Source organism: Neolamprologus multifasciatus, chromosome 7, assembly GCF_963576455.1.
Source record: "Neolamprologus multifasciatus chromosome 7, fNeoMul1.2, whole genome shotgun sequence".
Taxonomy (NCBI): Eukaryota; Metazoa; Chordata; class Actinopteri; order Cichliformes; family Cichlidae; genus Neolamprologus; species Neolamprologus multifasciatus.
This window is the reverse complement of record NC_140445.1, coordinates 57,585,732-57,606,158: the sequence shown is the minus strand read 5'-3', so window position 1 is coordinate 57,606,158 and position 20,427 is coordinate 57,585,732. Positions and strand designations below refer to the sequence as shown.

Genomic DNA, 20,427 nt, shown 5'->3' with positions numbered 1-20,427 from the left:
GCATCAGCAAGCAGCACACACCTTGCAACGGAAAGTGTCGATCCCAGTGCATTTTCTGCTTGCTCCATAAGTTTCTTAATACAGCATCAATGGATTCAGCGTTTAATCTCCAGCTCGCAGTAGCTGCTCTCTTTCACCTTTATGCGTTCTATTTCTAACACTCGCATTCACACGTATACTCTCGTGCCCCCTCATATTTATCTCACACTCCCACTCTATTAAACTCTGAATGTGGTGACACCAAAATTCGGCTATTTTGGTGTAGTGTTTTTATCAGGAACAGCTACGTGGCTGGAACCAGTGGTGTGTGTGGGTATATGCCACTTTGTGTGTGCAATTGAAAGTGAATGTGGCTGTATGGATTGTGTGTGTCTGAGTGTGTGTGTGTGAGAAAGAGGGAGAAAGAGAGATTAGCAAGATTACAAATTCGTCCTCATAGTCTCTATGCTACCATGGTGCCATCTTCTGGTAGTGAAATACAACAACCGACCTCTGTTCTATTAATTATGCAGCAAACTGACTGCAATTATGCACGTTTGCACTCAGAATGCAAAGAATGCAACATTTAAAACATGAAATTAAAATTCAATTCACAGATAAGTAGAAAAAGAGTTTAATATAATGACAGGCATCATTTGAAAATAATGCTGAAACTGGGTGTAACATTTCACGCTCATAGTAAATGCACTCAATACAATACACGTTTTATATTATAAGGCATTGCTGTACAGTCTGTGGAATATAGCAGCTTGCAGAATCTTTTAGTGTGCACACATTCACACGCGGACCATTTTTCTCACTCATGCAAAAATAATGTAGCTGTAAAGCCATCTCCATCACTGACACTGGGAAAAGAAGTGTGTCAAGTTGTTTCAAGGGCTGTTCAGTCATCACAGTGAAACCCATCACAGACAGTAATGTTAAAAAGACCACATCCCATCCACAAGAGTTGGAAACAGCAGACTCTGACACGCTAATATCTAGGGTGGAATTAAAATAAGCGTCTGCCAAGGTATGCGAGTGGGTTCGGTTCTGGCTTAAACGTGCACAGGCTCACAGGCAAAACTCACTCTCCCTCTGCACATACACAGACATAAAAAAACAAACATAAAAAACAGACATACCGATGACTATTCAACTTTTTTTTAAACGAAATATTATATTCTGTACAGAAAGAACTTTTGTGCACACATAAAAGGAAAAAAAATACATGTTTTTCAAATCCTGTGAAGACTGGGTAACCATACACTCATTTTTTTTTTACACAGAAAGAAAACAGCATCTTTCAGTCAGGTGTATTGTGTTAGGAGAAGAACACTGAAGATGCAGTTTATTTAGGTATTTCTGTTTATTTGACACCACAATGAAACAGAAATGTGGCTAAAAGCTAAAACACAGAGATAGCACACTTTATATCCACCGCAACATCTGAGTTCTCTTATAATAGATCTATAAGACCTAAATGAATTAAGAGTGTCACAAACACACTCATTAAAATAGTATGTACAGTAAGGACCACTTTATCAAAGCTCATTGTAGTGTCCTTAACGTTGCCCTACCACTGGATAGTTTTCTAAGTGGCCCATTGACGTACTCTACAAAAGCAGCTGCTGAACCACCGAATTTGGTATTTAAAATATTCAAGTAATGCCAGGAATCAAGAGTAACTACATACACACATACACAATTATGGTGGAACTGCTACCCAAAGGAAAATGTGAATTGGATAAAAAATATATATATACATATATGTGTATGTCTGTCTGTTCTGCTCCCAACTCAGTCAAAGCCATACTTTGTTGTTTCTTGACTTTCTTACCATATGTCTAAGATAAAACATCCACTCAACTGCCATCAGTGCCTTTTAGAATCAGAATATTCTTGTTGATACTTTAAATATTACATCATAGTGTAAGTACATCCTTGGATCAATTTCCTATTGATCTGGACTGTGTAAGTATGCAAAACATATAAACCAGGCATCCTGCGTGCACCACTGGCTCTTGGTCAGATTTAGTCCCCCAAACTTTTTTTCATTCTCGGTTACGTTTCTAGACGGTGTTGGGGTAATATTTGAAAACCTTGTAGATCCATTGCGTGTAGAAGGGCACGTTAATGAAGATGCTAGGCTGGTTGGCCCGAGCACAGCCTCTGCCATGTACACTTAATCCAACAATAACCCTGATATACCCATCCTGACACACCAGAGGGCCTCCATAATCCCTCTGCGAAAAAAAAGAAGAAAAAAAAAAGAAAGAAGAAATTTATAGCACATTTTTCTTTGTCCGTAGTTTTAAACAGCTAACGTCAATGTTTTACGTTTCTGACACTCAAATGAAATTGTTCTGTTATGGATACTATATCCAAACATGGGCAGCTCTTTTCTAAAGCCAGAAACCACAAAATCAAGTCTTTGATAGCTGATGAAATTTAGCGCAACAGTCTCCAGCTGCTCTATTTACAACTGACTGAATACTAAGCCCACGGATTCACATAACATTTGTTTGAGATTTAGATCAAACTGGGCTTTGGAAGCACTGTGTTAAACAAAGGCGCTAATACCCACGTAGATTCACACTGGGAACAATTACTTTATCCATAGGAGTAAAAGCCTGTTCTTGTTTACCAACACGGTTTGAGTGCACTGTATGAATTCTAGTGAGCACTTTTCCTTCTGATCACTAAAACAGTTATTTGCCCTGTGTGTAAATACCAAAACACTTCTTTAGGAAAACAATACAAACTGTTTACAACAGTTTACCTCACACACTCCCTCATTCCTTTTCCCTCCTGCACAGATCTTGTTGGTGGTGATGTGAAGGTTTCCTCTGTGCATTTCTCTACACCGGTCATTCCTGACAATGGGCAGTTCCACTGCCTTTAGCATATCTTCATAGCCAGTGCCTGAAAGAGTTAAAAATTGCACTTCATTGCCTGTGTTTTGTTGTAGTAAATATAATACAGTGCAACACAATGTTAAGAAAAACCCAGGGTTAACATATTGCAAGCATAAGAACCAGAAAATAGGTATGTATACTATAATCCAATATATAATATTAGTACCTTTGGTCTCTCCCCATCCATACATTTTACATATTGTTCCTTCTGGGATGCTGCACCCAGCCACAGGTAGCTGAATCGTATGGACATTGTCTGCAGGAAGGGCAGGCCTGAAAAACATATTTACAAAATATGATCAGCATCACAAGTACAGAAAAATATATCAATATATCACTGAGATTATTTTTCCAGGCACTCACTTAGAGAGCCTTAGGAGGGCTAAGCTGGAGCCCTCAGGGCCACATATTACATGGGCTATAGTGACTTCCTGCCTCTTAGACCAGTCAGGAGCGCCCTCTCGAATGTCAGAGACCCCCAGCCACACTCGATACTCGCTGAGGTTCGGAACACTGAACAGGCACAAGAAAAAGTTAATACAGTTGGAAATACTGCACAGTTATCATTCTTTGGGTCCTTTAACTTTTTACTACCCTACTCCAAAAACCAAAAAGGGAGACAACATTACCATGAGGAGAAGCACTCTCTGTCAGTAAGCACCCACTCGTCTCGTATTAGTGAGCCGCCACACCAGTGCATTGATCTGAGAACAGCACAAAACACAAATATTATATTGAGGTCAAATCTATGACATCCCACAGCATACATGACCTGAAACTGCGCCACTTTGGGGAGAAAATCTGTGGGGAAAAGCTTGTAATCATACTATGACAACCTGACAATACAATTAATAGAACCACATCACAAGCTCTTCTTCAATACATCTGAAACTTCACCAATATATAAGCACACAACTAATAATTATGTTCTAGACAGTCATTGTATTTAAGGAATCTGGCTTAATAGGCTAATCCTTATGTTGTTCAGAGAAATAAGAGTATTATAAGTGACCTTCTTACAGTGGTAAACTGTTTCTTTAACCCTGTTTCTTTTCTATATGTACATGTTGACTGATCAGAAATGTCAAGGATCAAAGCAAAAACAAACATATGTTGTACATAAATCCTAAATTTGCAGCAGTCGACAAGATAAAAAGAAAAAGAATAAGCAACCCTTCAGATTTTTTTAATCAATTCAAGAATACTCTGGGCAGGATCCTCCACTGTTCTTTAGTAGAGGAAAATGTATCGAATGCTAAATGCCATACCCTTTCTGTATGCTGACCATCCAGCTGCCTTCTGATATGCTCAGTGGACTTCCTCCTACGATCCTCGTTGTCTTATGGACAAAACAGCTCACAGAAGACTCCTCACCTAGAAAGTCAGAGCGCAAATAAAATATATATTAAATTTTTGCCGTCACAGACGCAATGACACTGTAGTTAACACGGACATATATTGTTTACATAGTCACAATACAAGAGGCACTCGAGCTGCCTAACGACGCAGCTCAATCATCATCATAAGAACATTAACTGATGAGGCCGATAATTAAGGTGATTACTGAAAATGTTAACAGAACCCATTTGTATTCTGAACTCTGTATGTCAAGAGAGCAGAGGATTCATCATTTGTTCTTCAATGACTATGTGCAAAAGAGTACAAAGTAACACAGAAAGACCAACAGAGACACACAGAAAGGGAAACAGATGCCACCACAACCTCATTATCTCATGCATCATTATAGCTGGACATAAAAAGCACCCCATCAAGTTCTGTAGCCTATCAAATACAGTTCAGCAACTGAGCCACTCGCACACACAGGCAGACAGATGAGCACAGAGAGACTCTCACCCAGCTGGATGGTGTTCTGTGAAGCATTACCTGCAGAGAGGCAAGGAGACGAGCAAGTGATCAGGGCGCATTAACTCATACAAGGTAAGAGCCAACCTCACACAGGGGTGTAAATTTCACAGTGAGCATAGAGCAACAGCTACCAGAGCCAATGAGTTTGTTTTCCATGTCATGTTTAATTGAAGGCAACACGCCTTAAAAGGGTTGCGGTGTGTCTGTAGGTTAAAGCTGCTTCCTAATTTTAGATTTTTAGATGTAACAGACGCCACAAGAGCACAACTGCTTATGTTTTATTTATATACTTTAAAGCACTTTTCTCATAGTTTTAAGGTCAGGAGTCATGAATTAATTTATATTCTCATAATCTGCTCATGTCAAGTAATCACACATGGATGCATTATTCACGCCATTAATGGAGGCTCGGCAAGATAACAGATGGCAAGGATAATATATTAAATAACATATCAGAATTGTAACACAGTTATTTACAAAACAGTAATCCTAAAACATGAAATACAACAAGGGTATGGTCTTGTAGTTAAAAGTTAAAAAAAAGTGTAAAAAAGAAGAAAAAGATTCATAAACTTTTATAAGCTAGTTGCAAGCATGATGCCTCTGGCTCCATAGAAAAACCCTCAGGCTTCCTGATGACTATGGATCTCCTGTGAGTATAGACAGACTTACCCACTCCAAATTATTCTCCCTCTCTCTCTCTCTCTGTGTGTGTGTGTGTTAGAGTGAGAGAGAAACAGAAGTGAAAACAAAAAAACACTAGCTCAGTCTTTTCTCTAGAACCACGATAAAGCTTCAATTACACATTATCTAAGTGACTTGTGTGTGTGTGTCAGTGCTCATATTGTATGGATTGACACTCACATGGTTTCACATGGCAATAGTCCCAGGGTATGGCAGAATTGTTGGTGTAACACCAGGGACCATGTTTGTCTTTATCAGGATTTCGACAGTAGTTTCCTTCCAGGCCAGCCGTCGGCATGCCCCTCTCACCACTGAGCAAACACAGAAACCCGAATGATCCCTTAACAAATCTTTCATCAACATTTATTAAGCCCCAAAGACAATGTGAAAACAAAAGAAACATCTCCCTTGCTTTCGTTCTTTCTTTTAGTTTAAGCAGATAATTTGTCTTGTTTTGACAGTTAAAAAAAGGATTTCTACTGATTTATAACTATGTGTAAAAAGCTGAATGAATTTAGCCAGATAGGATTTGGACCGTTAAATACACAGCTGTGTAGGCTCTCTCCCTCCAGACAAGATAATGAGGTGATTTGCAAAAGAATTACTCACTTAGACAGTATGCTCCCACCTACATTCACATATCTAATACTCGTGCAGACGTATCCCACACATGAAACATTCTCGCTACAATTTTAAAACCACAAACTAAATCCCTTCTCGCACCAAATTCCTTAACTAATAAGGTGGTGAAATCATAGCAATCAAGGGTTTAAAATTCATGTTTATTTATATTATCCTTCTGGTGCAGCCAGCTCTCCCTCTGACTTCCTAACCCCAGCTTTTGACCCATTAGAAAGAGCCATACAGTGGGGTTGAGTGGCTTTGAAGTGTTCCTGTAAAGGAGCGGATTTAGGGTCAAGGGTGAGTTGTAAAGAGTGCATCACCCAGCCAAGTTATCTCTGGGAGTCTTTCTTGCTCAGCTGGGTCATTTTCAGGAAAACGCGTCTCAAGCCATAAAAAAGCTGTAGGGGAGGCTAGGAGTTGTTTTCTCCTCTGAGAACAAGTGGCTTGCCTTGACTGACTAACAACAGCGAGACTTAAGTAGAGGTCACTTACAAAGTGCCTCCCTAAAACAACACCATGTTTCAGATTTGCACACATGGTTCTAGAAAACTCAGCTACACTTGCGTAGCAGGACTGTCGTGCACAAGGTCGTCTTCTGTTCAACATTTGTGTTTTCTTTCTTCTTCTTGTCTCACTGAGTGCCTTAAAATCTCCTACACTTTGTTGGGGTCTGTGGGTTAACATGTTGTGGACCGGTGTGACAATTTAAATGTCTATTTTAGCCAGTAGTGCTTGTCTACAGTTTTATTAATGGTGCAAGTCTGTTTTCTACATCATAGTGAAGTTTGGGAAAGTGATCAGGAAGTAGCAGAGATCCAGTGGGCCGACCTGTTGCTGTGGTCTCTCCAGGGAGCACAGGGCAGGTTTGATCTAGTCCTTGACTGCTGTCCTTGGTAATTTTCTCCAAATCTTTCATAGCAGTCTGGATTTGGACAAAATGAGATAGAAGAATTAGATAGGCTGTCTGGGCACATACTGCTTTAAACAAAAACATGCAAAACAGTCTCTATAAATGTACAATTATGCATGTGGTGCTGTTCAACTGAAAAGCTAGAGTAAAAAAAAAAAGTGAATTGTGTTCAAATATGAGCAAAAGAAAACACAACCCTTAGCTGAGCTATCGTAGTTGTTGTAGTGGTCCTACTTTATGCTTTGCTGGAATCACAAAAGTAATCCTTGACAATGATAAATGATAAAAATACTGCCGTTCATAATTTTTTTAGCTGTTTGTTACCCTTCATTTCATTTACAGTATATTGTATATGGGAATGTATTGAACTCTCAAGCGTAAACCACAAAATAGCCTCAGAGTGGTTTTATAATTCCAATTCAAACCCACTCAGTCTCGAAAGAATATCCGTTAAAATCCCTTAGGGAATCTGAATTTGCCTACTCAGCTATAGATCTGCATGTAGAACTTCTAAATCTACCTCGAAAAGAATCTCAAACAGCACTATTTTTCAGTGACCAGTAAGAACTGACCATCCTGAGTTGCTGTCAGATTTTATTTGTGTGATACATGGTGGTCAGTCCTTCCCACACTCTTACAGGGCAACAGCTTCCCGCTGGGATGTGTGTGGTTACAAGATCTCTCTCAGAATATGTGCATTTATCTGCTTCCGATGGAGAGAAAATTGTCTTTTCCCTTGCTCCTGTCAAAGCCAAATAAATCTGTTGAGTCTCTCACCGCTGACGAGCCTGTTTTGGGTGCCACACTGAGGGATATTAACGCAGGACATTGTGCGGACTCTTGGGTCTGTGGTGAAGCACCAGGGGAATTCCTGGCCATCTGGATTTCGACAGAAGTTCTCTCTCAGGTCCCTGGAAAACACAAGAGAAAGTCATGCTGTAATCTGCTAAAATGGAAGTGCAAGGGTGAGTGAGTGGATGGTTGTATCATGTAAGTTTCTGACTCACTTGCAGGGGTAGGCTTCAGGCAGGAATGTATGGTTATGGGGATACTGAGAGTCCCAGCGCTGGCAGGTAAGTCCAGTGGGCGTCATATCTACTGCTCCCCTGTAACCCTCTCCTCTGCCCTGGTAACACTCAGTTGTTTCCACCACATTACTTTTAGGAGGGGTTTCTTAAAAATATAGCCAAAAAATTTATAATAACACATGTTCTTAAACAAACCAAAAGGCAAACCAAAATATAGCAAGGATAGTATAGTATATAGAAAGCCTAGTAATTTAGGCTCAAGATCTTGTGCTCTTGCAACTTAAGATGTTTCAGCATAACCCCCAAAAGTCAATCTTTATTTACACATGTTAGATAAACAAATCCTCTTCGATATGAGGATCATCTCTGGTATATGAGGAGAATTAAACACTACCAACCACAACTAACTAACCCAACTCAGAAAATCTTGGTTGTTTCCCTCAACATACATAATGCTGAAACAAAATGCAATTAATGCATAAGGCAATATGAAATGCATATGAAAATTAATTTTAGATGCCTCAACTACAGTGTATAAAGGGGGCTAGTTTGAATCTGCTCAAATTTACCATTTATGATTGCACTAACATAGAAAAAAAGACAGTGTGAAAAGTTTGGCCACCTAATTTACACTGTGCACAGAGATGGTGAAGAACTGATAAAAGCTTATTTAGTTTAAATGGTGTATGAAGAAATTTTGAAAACAATTGCTGTGAGTTACAGATGAGTGAAATGAGGGCGGTAAGAGAAATTTTCCAAAGTGATGAAAACTGAATAAATTATGGTAACTTTGAACTATATAGAAAGTTGAAAAATGGATACTGCAAAACCCTCAGGAGGTTTTTTATTTGCCTGAAATTTGTATATCGTTCTCCATGAATGATTTTCCTGGAAGATGTTTGTAATTTGCATTTTCACACAAAACATAAACAAATGAGTCTACCAATATATCAAAAATATGTTAGTCTGAATGCCATCCTCTGCAAAATAAAATTGGTAACTATGAACTGAAGTCAAACAAAAAGTGTGTTTGTGTAACATTGGTGTGTAAAACATTAATATAATAGATAAAATTACACTGATTAGTGTTGCATGCTCTGCCATAAAAGTGTATGTATGTTCAGAAAAGTACAGCTTGCCAACGGGGCACTTTTTTGGGGGGTTGTGGGGTAAATTGCCTCCTGGTAAATTTAGACCCTCACTGTGCAGAATTCAGTCTCCCAACTGCCAACACCTACAATTCAGACTGCAAAAAAAATTTGCTCTGATGGCAGCCAAATTAGTTGGCCTAAAAATGACACTGTCCTCATCCCCAGGTTTTATCATTCCCCGATCTCAAGATACATCCACTTTGTATTAGTGCACAGTGATGCCAATAGTAGCAAACAGCCAGGATTATAGATGTATTCAGTGTGACAGTGTATTTGAAATGGTGCCAAATACCCTTAGTACACTGACTATCTGACATCAACAGAATAGCTGTTTAGCTAGGCTCAAAAAAGATTGGACAACCAAGGCACGAAATTGAGTCTGCTGTGCTTGTCTTCACGGAGATCCTCATTAGATAGTGCTACAAGTTCATTAACCTGAGCATTACACGACTGTACCCGAAAATGTACAAAGCGCCAGATCTTCAAGTCTCTAAAACAGAGATTTGCTGTGCATAGTAGATGCATAAAAATAGATTTGAACTAGTTTGACAGTAAACAAAAGAAGGGGCCTTATCAAATGAACACTTTATCTGGTTGTCTCTGTGTGCCTTGTTTTGATTAAGACTAACTGGGTCGTAAACTTGGTCTGTTCCCAAAAAGCTCCCATAATAGAGAAAGAGTGAGAGAAGGGTTGAATGCCCTGGGTAGAAGACAATTTTTAGAGAGGAGAAAATAAGGGGGAGAGAACAGTGAATCACTGGGTCCACATGGTGGAGTGCCATCTAGTAAACATGGAGCCAGGACTGCTGATGATTCTAGCAGGAAAGCAGGCCGGTCGCAGACTAAAGAGAATAAAGCAGAGTCCAACAACAACACCAGCTCTGTTTCTGTTTTATGTTCTTGAAGAATCCAGTGTCTGACTATGTGACTTGTCACTGATTGCAGGGTGAACTCCAAGCACGCAGCGTTTGCTGGTTTACTACAAGTGCAAAGACACACAAAGCCAAAGCCAGATGTGACGCACACACCGATCTCTTAAACATCAATCACGCCGTTTGCACTAAGTGTATGAGGTGTAAATGATCTGCTTGTAGTGTGTGTGACCCTGGTGTTGTGTCTGCGTGTGTAACACGAGGTTAATGTAGAGCAGTAATTCAGACCTGTGCAGTTTGACTACCACACATAAGAGCTGGCATAGAACAATAAACAGAAAGCCAGTGGTGCAGGGAAAAAAATAAACATTCTGGCTATCAGAGAAGACATAACAGAGAGCCAACCCTAAGAGGGAGGGGAGGGGGGCTCTGCATCTGTTTGTGTGGGTGGGTGAGTGTGTGTTTGTATATTCTTTAGCATTAGCCAAGAAGAGGGGAGGAATGGTAAAATGAAAGAAACAGGAAGCAGTAAATTTTGCTGCAGTCAGTCATACTTTGTCGACCCGCACTGAGCAGCAACACTGCCACTAACAGAAGGGCATAGATTCCTCCGTAACATGCATGACAAATGGTAATGGATTCAACCACACACAAACAAACATGAATATAGGCTCACCGCAAACTGTGATGTTGCAGTACTCCCAGGGTGTATTTGGGTCTGTGGTAAAGCACCAGGGTCTTTGGCGTCCATCTGGGTTTCTACAATAGTTATCATCCAGGCCTTTGTCAGGGTACCTAATACAAAACAGGCAGAAAAAACATGTAAGCAGAAACAAGACTCAAAAGCCTTGCAAATAAATAAAATATAAAACAACTATCACACACTTGGAGGACTCCTTGATGTTAACTGCCACTATATTCTAAAAGTTCAGAGGTCCCTGTCAAGAGATCCATGTTTCTATTTTCCTGCTGATTTACAAGCAGTGCGAAATAGTTGAGAGACAATTCACCATTGCATGTAACGACACACTAATAACTCTTCTGAGCTCAGGGGAGTGAGGAAGATAATGAGTTGCACCACTACAGGTGTTCTACAGTAAGTCATCCCAAAGTCCTACATCCCTCCAGGCCTGTAGCCACTAGGCATGAAGTATCAGGCTGTGGGACCCTCTCATTACATTAGTGCTATGAGCAGTCTGGGACCTCGTTTACATAAACAGTGGGATGATTAAGGATGTGTTAACGAGTCCCCACTAATCCAGACCACCTGCCATCCCACTAGCTGTCTTGACACAGATGCACACAGCTGACGTGTACGTGCACTTTTTGAAGATCGTGCAACGAATAATAATATAGATTAAAATATATGAAACCTTAAAACAGGTATAAATGAATAACAGCTTAGGCCCAAGTCTGAGAGTTTAAAGCAATTTCGGACAATTAAGTCAAAATGAAGAATTTTCCCAACATATTATTGTTAAATACACAAAAAAAACCCCACATAAACACACACTGGATTCCAATATTATTCCTTTGGGGAAGGTTTTCACTAACTGAATCCAAAACACTTCATCACCAGAGTAAGTGCAGCTAAACTACTTTGAATTACTTTATGAACCTTTTAAAACGTAATGTATTCTCATGATATAAGCATGCATGCAAGTAGATGTGATTGAGCTTGCACAAATTTTGTGCGCTGCAGAGGTAAGTGTGTATCTGTGTGTGTGCACTTGTGAGCATCACCTCTTGGGGTGGTACAGGTGTTTGTGTGGGTCATCCAAGTCCCACCGCTGGCATTCTTTTCCACTTTCTGTGTGGTCCATTGGTCCTCTGTAATCCTCGCCAATACAGTTGATACACTCAACTATACAGCAGAAAAACACATGCACGTATCTTAGAAAAACGCTAAGTTGATCAATGAAAAATCATATATCCAGAATACAAATGAGAGGTGTGTTTTTTTTTAGTAGGATAGCCATGGGCTGACAAAAGAATAGAGCTGAAGATCAAATTGAATACACTTTAGTGTTTAATATTAGATTCCCAAACTGTTAAGCAACATTTTGAAATAAACATTTTGATAACATAATACTTAAAGTGGTTGAAGCAACATTTTTTTGTTTGTTACACTAGACAAACAAGTCGTTAACAGCCTTTCACCATACTAGATTTTCAACTGGGCTGTCCAAGAACTGGATTTCTACACCTACTACAGTGGAACCCCGACTTACGAAATTAATTCGTTCCAGAGGGTCTTTCGTAAGTCGAAGTACCTTTTTCCATCGCCTTTTGAGTGAGGCGATGCTGGCTGGAGACGAAGTTCTTGGTGGAGGAAGAGGTGGCGTTTCGTTAAATGGGGTCTTCGTAAGCCGAGGTTCCACTGTATATCATAATGATCACTTTTGGCCAATCAAAGTACTTTATTTTTGCATACTTCAGCTTTAACGAAGACTCGTTATAAACAAAGACATTTAAAATATGGATGCTAACATTAAAAAGTTTCTTGGATAAAGACAAAGCCTGATTTTCTGCCTGGTGAGTAGAATACACTGTCTAGTGTGAACAACAGCAAGGATCCAGATTGGAAACAGATGTTTGTGAGTCCACAGGCTGCACATGTATTTGTGCTTGTACACGCCATGTTTGCGTGTCTGTGTGTATGTTTCCTATTAGGACCACTTAATTTCAGGAGAAACCCTCCCAGTCATTTTTTTTACTGAGAGAGCACGGGCTTTTTATCAAAATAAAATGTCATTATCTTTGTTGTACAACTTGTGTCAGTTAAAGAGCAAGAAGGATTCCCATTTTGTCCTACCCAACCACAACCTGGCGCCTCATTAAAGTGATCCAGTGCCATGCATGCTGAGGAAACAACCCCTCTGACAGCATGAATCCCCGAGGATTAGATAACAGAGGTCATTATCATCCCCTCCTTCAGTGCCTGACAGTAACATTGTGCGATATAACATAAAGGCTAAAACATGCTGAGGAGGCCCTCTTCTTTCATCACAACCACATGTATGCCACAGGGATGGATATAATGGCTAACAATTGATGTTGAGTAGACGACAGGGGGATTAATATCCCGTAACATTCCAACACCCGCTTCTTCAGGTTCAAACCCTTTACAAACCCTGAGCCTGATGGAATGAGAGAGGACAGTGTAAACCGAACCACACACCTGGAAACAGCTGCAGCTGGCCTCAGCAAGTAACACGCACACACGCACACACATAAATATATAGATAGATATATATCACAAGAGAGCACAGTTTAGGTGAACTTGCTTAGTCCAACTATATGATTGCCTAGTTTGCCGGAGCTCGTTTCAGGCTATCAAGCCTCAATTGATGAGATAATGCAGAGTGCAGAATGGGTATTATTTTAACATTAATATGTGCTCATATCAACACTGATATATTTCTGCAAACGTGTGTGCCTGTGTGTAAAACCCACCCTGTGAACACTGTGGTATGCCACACTCCTGATGCCTGAAGTGTGGCCGAGGGTCAGTGGTAAAGCACCATGGGCCAACAGCAGAGTTGTCTGGGTTGCGACAGTAGTTTTCTCGGAGGTCCGTCTTCCTGAACCTCTTAGACATGAATCTGTCAGAAGCAGAGCTGCAGTTACAAAACAAACACATGTACCAAGACCTGCTGCCAAATACAGCGTTTCGGCTCGCACGCAGAGCAACTTCTTTTTGAAAAACACCAAAAGGTCACAGTTTGTGGTCTCTGGTTTTAATCTCTGACAGAATGACTTCTCCTTGCTCATTTACAAGAGTGCTGCTCTGTAAACACCCCCGGTGGAAATTAACAAAAATAAAAGTTACTGACAACTATGCCAAAGGACTGAATCATCAGTGACACAGCAGTCTTTTTTTTTAGGGAAAACAGGTTAATACTTAAAAGCAAAGTTAGTTCTCCATGAGATTGGCGTTGGTGGACGTAACATAAACATACTGACAAATGACTCATATCTTTTACACCAGGGAAGCACATGGCTGTAGTCACCAGCTGTGATGATGGACACAGAAAGCATAGCTTGTTAGACAAGCGGTGTTTTTCCACATGATGGGGAAAAGATAAAGCTATGAAATAGTCCTTCACCAGATTTGGTAATGACAGGTACAAAAATGAGAAGTCTTTGGTGGGCAATCTATGGAGGGGAAACCTTACACTGATAAAAATGCTATTTGAACTTGTGTGTGTATGTGCGTGCATCCATCTGTGCTTGCGTGTATGTCAATTTCCCATGTCTGTAAGTGAACTGATAAAACATACAAAGTGCCTGGGTTTAATTACCTGATTTACAGAAAAGTTAATAACGGCCTGATAAAGCAGGTTCACTGGAGGTGCAAACGTACACTGCCGGCTTTGATTCGACACTACAAAGCCTTTCAAAGTCATTTTAAATCTCTGAGGAGAAAGGGCAGTGGGATTTTTCTTTTTTACTGAAGGTTCAACACTATTCATATGCTTTTTCTTTTGGAAATCAGGAAATTGGTGGCTATCTTTCAATCTTGGATTACCTTTAAATATGAAAGTGATAAAGAGAATAATGAACAGAATTCCAACAATGTGGAAAAAAGAAGAAAACAGTTTAAAAACAAAAGAGAGAGGAGGTAGCATAGGGTTCAGCGATAAAGTATGGCTAGTGTACAGTACAGTCGTCTTTGATGTTCAAGGAACCACATAGCTCTGTCTGCCGCTATTAAGTCTACAGTGGATCTTAGTCATATAGGCTTAGATTAATGTAACTATATTGTTGCTAACTGGGTAAAAATGATGTAACTGCACTGTGCAATGTAACCGAGATCAGTGCAAATTTCACTTTTGTCATTTTTTTACTGGCATCTTATTATTTTAACTTTTTTCTTACTTTGAAAAATATCTTATCAGCAAAAATAGATTTAGATATTTAGAACTTAAATTTAACCAAATGTGGCATATGCCAGTAAAACTAAAATACACACACTTGAATTCACACTACATACACATCTAGATAAACAGTAGGTCCACAGCAGGAAATGATCTGTGACTGTGTAAGGCGTTACAATGAGGTCAGATGTGATGAATGACTGCTCCCAGGAGCCTAATCAACCCCTAATATATCATACTCGTATATACATATGCACACATACAGACCAGCCTCTAGCTACTAGCTAATTGCATTACTAGCAGGCCAAAACTAACAGTAAGAAAGAGCTTATAACGCTATTTTGTTTGACATTGTGGTGTAAAGTACATCAGATTCTTACTTGTGCTCATGAGGAACAGGAGAAGCCCAGGCCTGGCACAGGATCCCACTCATGGTCACTGACCTCCGCCCCCTGTAACTCTGCCCTGTTCCTACAATGCATTCTCTAACATAGTCTGAAATAAGACAGACACAGAGAACGATCTTGTAAATGTGATAAGTGCTTTGCATACAGAGCCAGAACAGATAATAGAGAAAACAGACAGAAGGAGATTTTCATCTGAAACACTGAGCTTAACGGAGATGCGACAATGCCAAAAGTCAAATCTGTTTTCCTAATCATCTTTAAAATCTGGACTCAGGAAAAACTATGTTACACAGCCGGCATGTTCACAGTTCACAGTTGTGGTCAGTGTGATTGAAAACGGGTGGGAATTTCCATTATTTACATAAACACCGCTTAATGACAGAAAATGAACCATGATGTGGCCCAACCCAATAAACACGGCAATAGTCCTTGCCCTTCCTAGTCTTCCCCCCAGAGGGTTCCCATCATCACGGAGCTAAAATCACTCTAGCATAAATTGTTATGAAATGGATTTTTTTTTTCTAAAAAATGTAAATCCACAAAACCTCTACAGAAGCAGTGGTGTCTATTGAAAGAAAGGCTACCTCAAGGATGTGTTTTTTCTGAGAGTCAGAGACACTTGTTGTGTATGTGTCAGCTGGGTGAGCAAAAACATGGAAATGTAGAGCACCTTTCTTCTCATAGAGTTGGTAGTTCATGTTCTGCTGGCTCTGAACTCCTGGCGAGTTCCTGTCGAAGGACAGCCACTGGCATTTCCTGTTTTTATGATCATACACAAATGCTCTGGAGAATAAAGAGGATTGGAAAGGAGGAAGAGAAAACAGGAGGCAGAGTGACAATAATAATGGTCAGTTTTATGACATCTTGAAGTAAAAGGAAACCAGCAACACAGGGATTCTGTGAGTACACAAAGGAGAGGCATGCTAAACTAAACATCAAAATTCATGCATCATGCAAACATTAATTAAGTAAGACAAACTGAAAGCCATTCCCATGTTACCAAAGTAATATCCTGAAACTGAAAGGGTAATGACATTAGCACGGACAAACCTGCAGGTAAAGGGGAGCCTTTTGTTGCGGCTGCAGGCTTTAGCACACTTCGATAAGCTCAGCTTCCTGCTTTTGGTCAGGTGGGAAGAATCAGAATGGAACACCAGTTGAATGCTGTCAGTTTTCTGGTAGTCCTGGAGAGCATTTCTTCTGCCTTCTGATACACAATTACAAAATGTGGTCACAATCACTGAGTAGCATTCGTTTGACATTTTACATTATTAATGAGACTCAACTATAGGTAGAGAGAGCATCATTAGCAAGGGCCTGATGCTGTTGTGGTTGAACACAGACAGATAGCTTTAACACAGTCTACAGACTTGTCTGGCTCTACATCCATGACAAACGTAGTCTTAGTCTGCCCATTCTAAATTGTATATATTAACACAAGGGATACTAAATACTACTTCTAGTAATAATAATAATAAAATGATTTCACACAAAGTATTCTTTGTTGTCTGCTGATGAGACTGTCTAAAAAGCATCTCAAACACCTCATTTCTTTTTATTTTGCAAAGAGCCAGACTTTCATTTAATTTTAAGTGGTCTTAATTCTTCAGACTTTCTGCATATCTTTCAGTTTTTTTCTTTTTCAGTTATTTTCACTCCAGTCCTTGCTTGTGATCATTTTCTTTTTGTGTGTTTAGTCACTTAACAAACAAAAAAACTATGAATCATTCAACCATTAGAAAAAAAGCACCTACACTAAGCAATAAAACAGTATTGTGTCTACATGTAGCAGACAACTTAGCAAAACAATTTAAAAATGCATCTTGTGCACTTTGTAATAGTATTTTTGCACCAAGAAGATGATTCCCAAAAAGCTTTTGCATATCTGGCTTGATGTGCACTTTAAAACAAGCTGAGGAAACTGGACAGATGGAAGACAAAAGAAGAAGTCTTTTAAAAAAGCCATGGCCTTAGGGAATGGAAAAACAAAAACAACTGTAAAACTGCAAAAAAAACAAAACAAAAGAAAACTGACACAGGACCTGAGAGATGCATTTTGGCCCTTTAGCGGCTCTCTCTACTGCTCACCAAAGCCTCATCTGAAATAGCCTCAGTGGGAGGCTGGCTTTTAAAAGCCATATTTAAGGAAGGGAAACAAGGAGAAAATGCATAGGTAATGTGCAAGAACTGGACTGAAAATGAGTGACAAGAGAAATCAGATCCAAATAAATATGGAGGTCAGCAGAGACGTACATTAGTGAGTGTCTACAGCCATCTGTAAACAGAGTGGATGCTCTGTCAATGTTTGGAGCTGAATGAACGCATAAAAGTACCAACAGATTTCGGTCCACCATGGAAAGCATCTGAGTAACAGTAGTTTCATTTTTTAGCATGACAATGATCAAAACTACACTCCCAATGCAGTAAAAGTATACCTTGTAGAAAAACACCATGGAACACTATCAGTCATGGATTGGCCTCCCCAGAGAGGAAGAGAGGAAGCAGCATCCATAGAAGAGCTTTGAATGACCTACACGAAGCCTGGAGAACTATTCCTGAAGACTACTTGCAGAATTGCAAGACAGCTTGGCTAACCTTTATTCTGCGTTGAAGAATAAAGGTGTTCATACCAAATACTGACTTCAAGTTTCTAAGAATCGTGCAAACGCTGTTCTTGCTTTCAAAAACCATATTTCCATTTATGTTTGCAAACGTTTCAATAAATCACTGCACCTATTTCCCCATTTTCCTGCTAAAATATAAAGAAATGAGCAGTGACTCAAGCCTTTTGCACAATACTTTATGTGTGAAAAAGTCTGCTTTAACTGCGCATCCCATTAGGTCTACAGCGTCCAATGGGATGCACAGTCATTTGTCACTGGCCCCAAATGAAATCGAGGCTGACACACACACAAACACATAGAGAACATACAAACAAAAATCGTTGAATCACTTGAAGGGAAGACGTCACACATCAGAGTTGATTTCAGATTCAGTGTCTGGATAGTTTACGATGTGGTAAGCAAGCTGGGGATCACAGAGTACCAGAGGCCTAGTGTTTGTCCGCTCATCAGCTTGAGTTGACCGGCTGAGTGCCAAGAAGCAATGAACCGCGAATGTTGCACTCAGTTAGAGGGTGACTGCACGATTGATTGGATTTTAACAGGTCACTTTAGCTGACAGTGGGTTAGCGTATAAGCAGATGTTTTTTTCTTATCACTTACCCAGTGTTCATTCAGCTAAATTTCAAAGCGATACTGTAAAGTCCAATGAGCTCTGGTAGTGAGTTAGAATGAAAAAGCTCTGTAATGGCTCTTAGCAAAAGCATCTCTTTTCACTGAAGTCCAGTCTTAAAAAATACTGCCAGGGATGTGTTTTGACTCTAAGTAACGCTAACCCATAAATCGCGCACCCCCAGATTACATTAATAACACACCCATACAGAGTTTAACACAAGACGAATGTGTTATTATCCGAACATCGCAGCGACAGTAATAAAATCAAATGATTCAAGGCACTCCTAACTCGTGCTTGACAGTTTGTTGTGCAGGGAGCGCAAACCAGTGCGCTCACACGCTGGCTCTGGTGTCACACGTTGGGCAGCAACGCGAGCAGTTGTGAGTAGTTTTCGGCAAACTTACCAGAGCAAGAAATGACGAAAACGAATCCAAAAACGAGCTTGTAAATCCACATGGTCTCGTCACGCAACAACGGTTTCTGAAAACAAGTCGGAAAAGCTGCTCGCGTTGCTGTCGGACTGCAACCAGGAGATGTTGCTCCCACCACTGCACAGATGATGCGTCTTCTCTCTAAGTACTTCCCCGCGTCACCCCTCCCTCCCTCTCCTCCCCTCCTCTGTTCTCTCTCTCTCTTTCGATGTGTGAGTCTGCTTATCCCTCCACCCCTCTCTCTCTTTCTTTCTTTTCTCTCATTTCCTTTATTTTAACCACCACCAATTTTCAATTAGGTAAGCACACGCACACACATTGCCATCCCTTCCGTAACAACGTTGAATAACTGATCTTTATATGAGCAACGTGCATCTGCGTCTTCAGACCCGTGGTTTAGGAAATATTACATCCTCTCTTTCTTTTTCTTTCTTTTTCTTCCTTAACACCCTCCATCGAGAGTTACTTTCTTATAATTAAAAAAAAGTTTTAATGTCTAGAAGGAAGGAAACAATGATTCTGCTATTGTGGCAAATTTTGGGAAACCTTTTCTGCTGTAATCCATAAATTTCATAGACTATGAAGACCTCGAAATCTAATTGAAAAGCAGTGCTACCACAGTTATACATTTGAACAGACTGCAGTATGCGTTCCTACAAGTCTGCAAAAAAGAACATTATTTTAAATGTTTTGTTCTGCGGATTCTTTACCTATCTCACTCTCGCTCACCTTTTCCTACTCAGTCATCTTTTTGGACACTTTTCACTCTGCCTTTTTTACAACCTCACCAGGGAACACTGCGTCCAAAACAAAACAGATACCAGCAGGCACTTGTCAACAAAGATAAACCTAATGGGGATGCAAAGGACAGGGAGGTTGTTTATGCTACTTTACTTCTTTCTCTAAGTAGTGAAATTACTGGTGGGGGTGCATGAAGACATTGCATCCATCTCCTGAGTGACATGTCTATTTCCAGTGACGACAGCACAAGACAGCAGGCATGACACTTAGCTGGCTTTTCTCTAAATACCTTCAATGCAGCAGTCACAGAGCAGTCCTTGGATAGGAGCCTGATGAGAAGTGCAGTAAAGAGACATCATGTAAGTTATCACAAGGCAGGGGTTTACTGCATTATGGGAATTCCCGGTATTTTCGTTCAAATCATACCATGTGTGCAAAACAAAAACAGACCAATAGACGAATAAATGTCTAAGGGGAGACAGACTACATCGCTATCTTCTCTTTGGTGCAATGAGTAATACTCCTGTGGCTTCCTGAGAGGACTACAGTCATTTGCAATAATAAACAATCAGGCATGAGTCAGATACTTTCACTGGAGTAATGCTCAAGCTCCCTTTCTTTACTCTCTTTTATTGTGTACCATATCTCATCTACATCCACATATAACTAAACCACACACTGTATGCTTGAGGGAGATTG

General features: G+C 40.0%; 1 protein-coding gene across 1 annotated transcript; it reads right to left on the bottom strand.

Annotated features, from left to right (window-relative positions):
* Nucleotides 1-597: 597 nt before the first annotated feature.
* On the bottom strand, nt 598-19,139 carry hgfb (hepatocyte growth factor b). The gene is made up of 18 exons (XM_085164504.1): nt 18,961-19,139; nt 16,370-16,526; nt 15,990-16,102; nt 15,293-15,407; nt 13,489-13,637; nt 11,776-11,896; nt 10,709-10,827; nt 7,989-8,154; nt 7,759-7,892; nt 6,900-6,993; nt 5,628-5,758; nt 4,752-4,781; nt 4,166-4,271; nt 3,527-3,601; nt 3,261-3,410; nt 3,064-3,170; nt 2,762-2,904; nt 598-2,225 (listed from the first exon to the last, which is right to left on the bottom strand). Exons 1-18 carry the CDS (start codon nt 19,010-19,012, stop codon nt 2,052-2,054), a joined length of 2,136 nt encoding a protein of 711 aa, XP_085020630.1. The 5' UTR covers nt 19,013-19,139; the 3' UTR covers nt 598-2,051.
* Between the last annotated feature and the right edge of the window lie 1,288 nt (nt 19,140-20,427).

Bases quoted from the DNA above. Each gene is read 5' to 3' on its own strand.
- hgfb (XM_085164504.1), bottom strand. From the start codon at position 19,012: ATGTGGATTTACAAGCTCGTTTTTGGATTCGTTTTCGTCATTTCTTGC. The intron at 16,527-18,960 runs GTAAGTTTGCCG...ATTGTGTATCAG, and splicing joins TTTCGTCATTTCTTGCTCTG to AAGGCAGAAGAAATGCTCTC. The intron at 3,411-3,526 runs GTAATGTTGTCT...GTGCCTGTTCAG, and splicing joins AGAGAGTGCTTCTCCTCATG to TGTTCCGAACCTCAGCGAGT.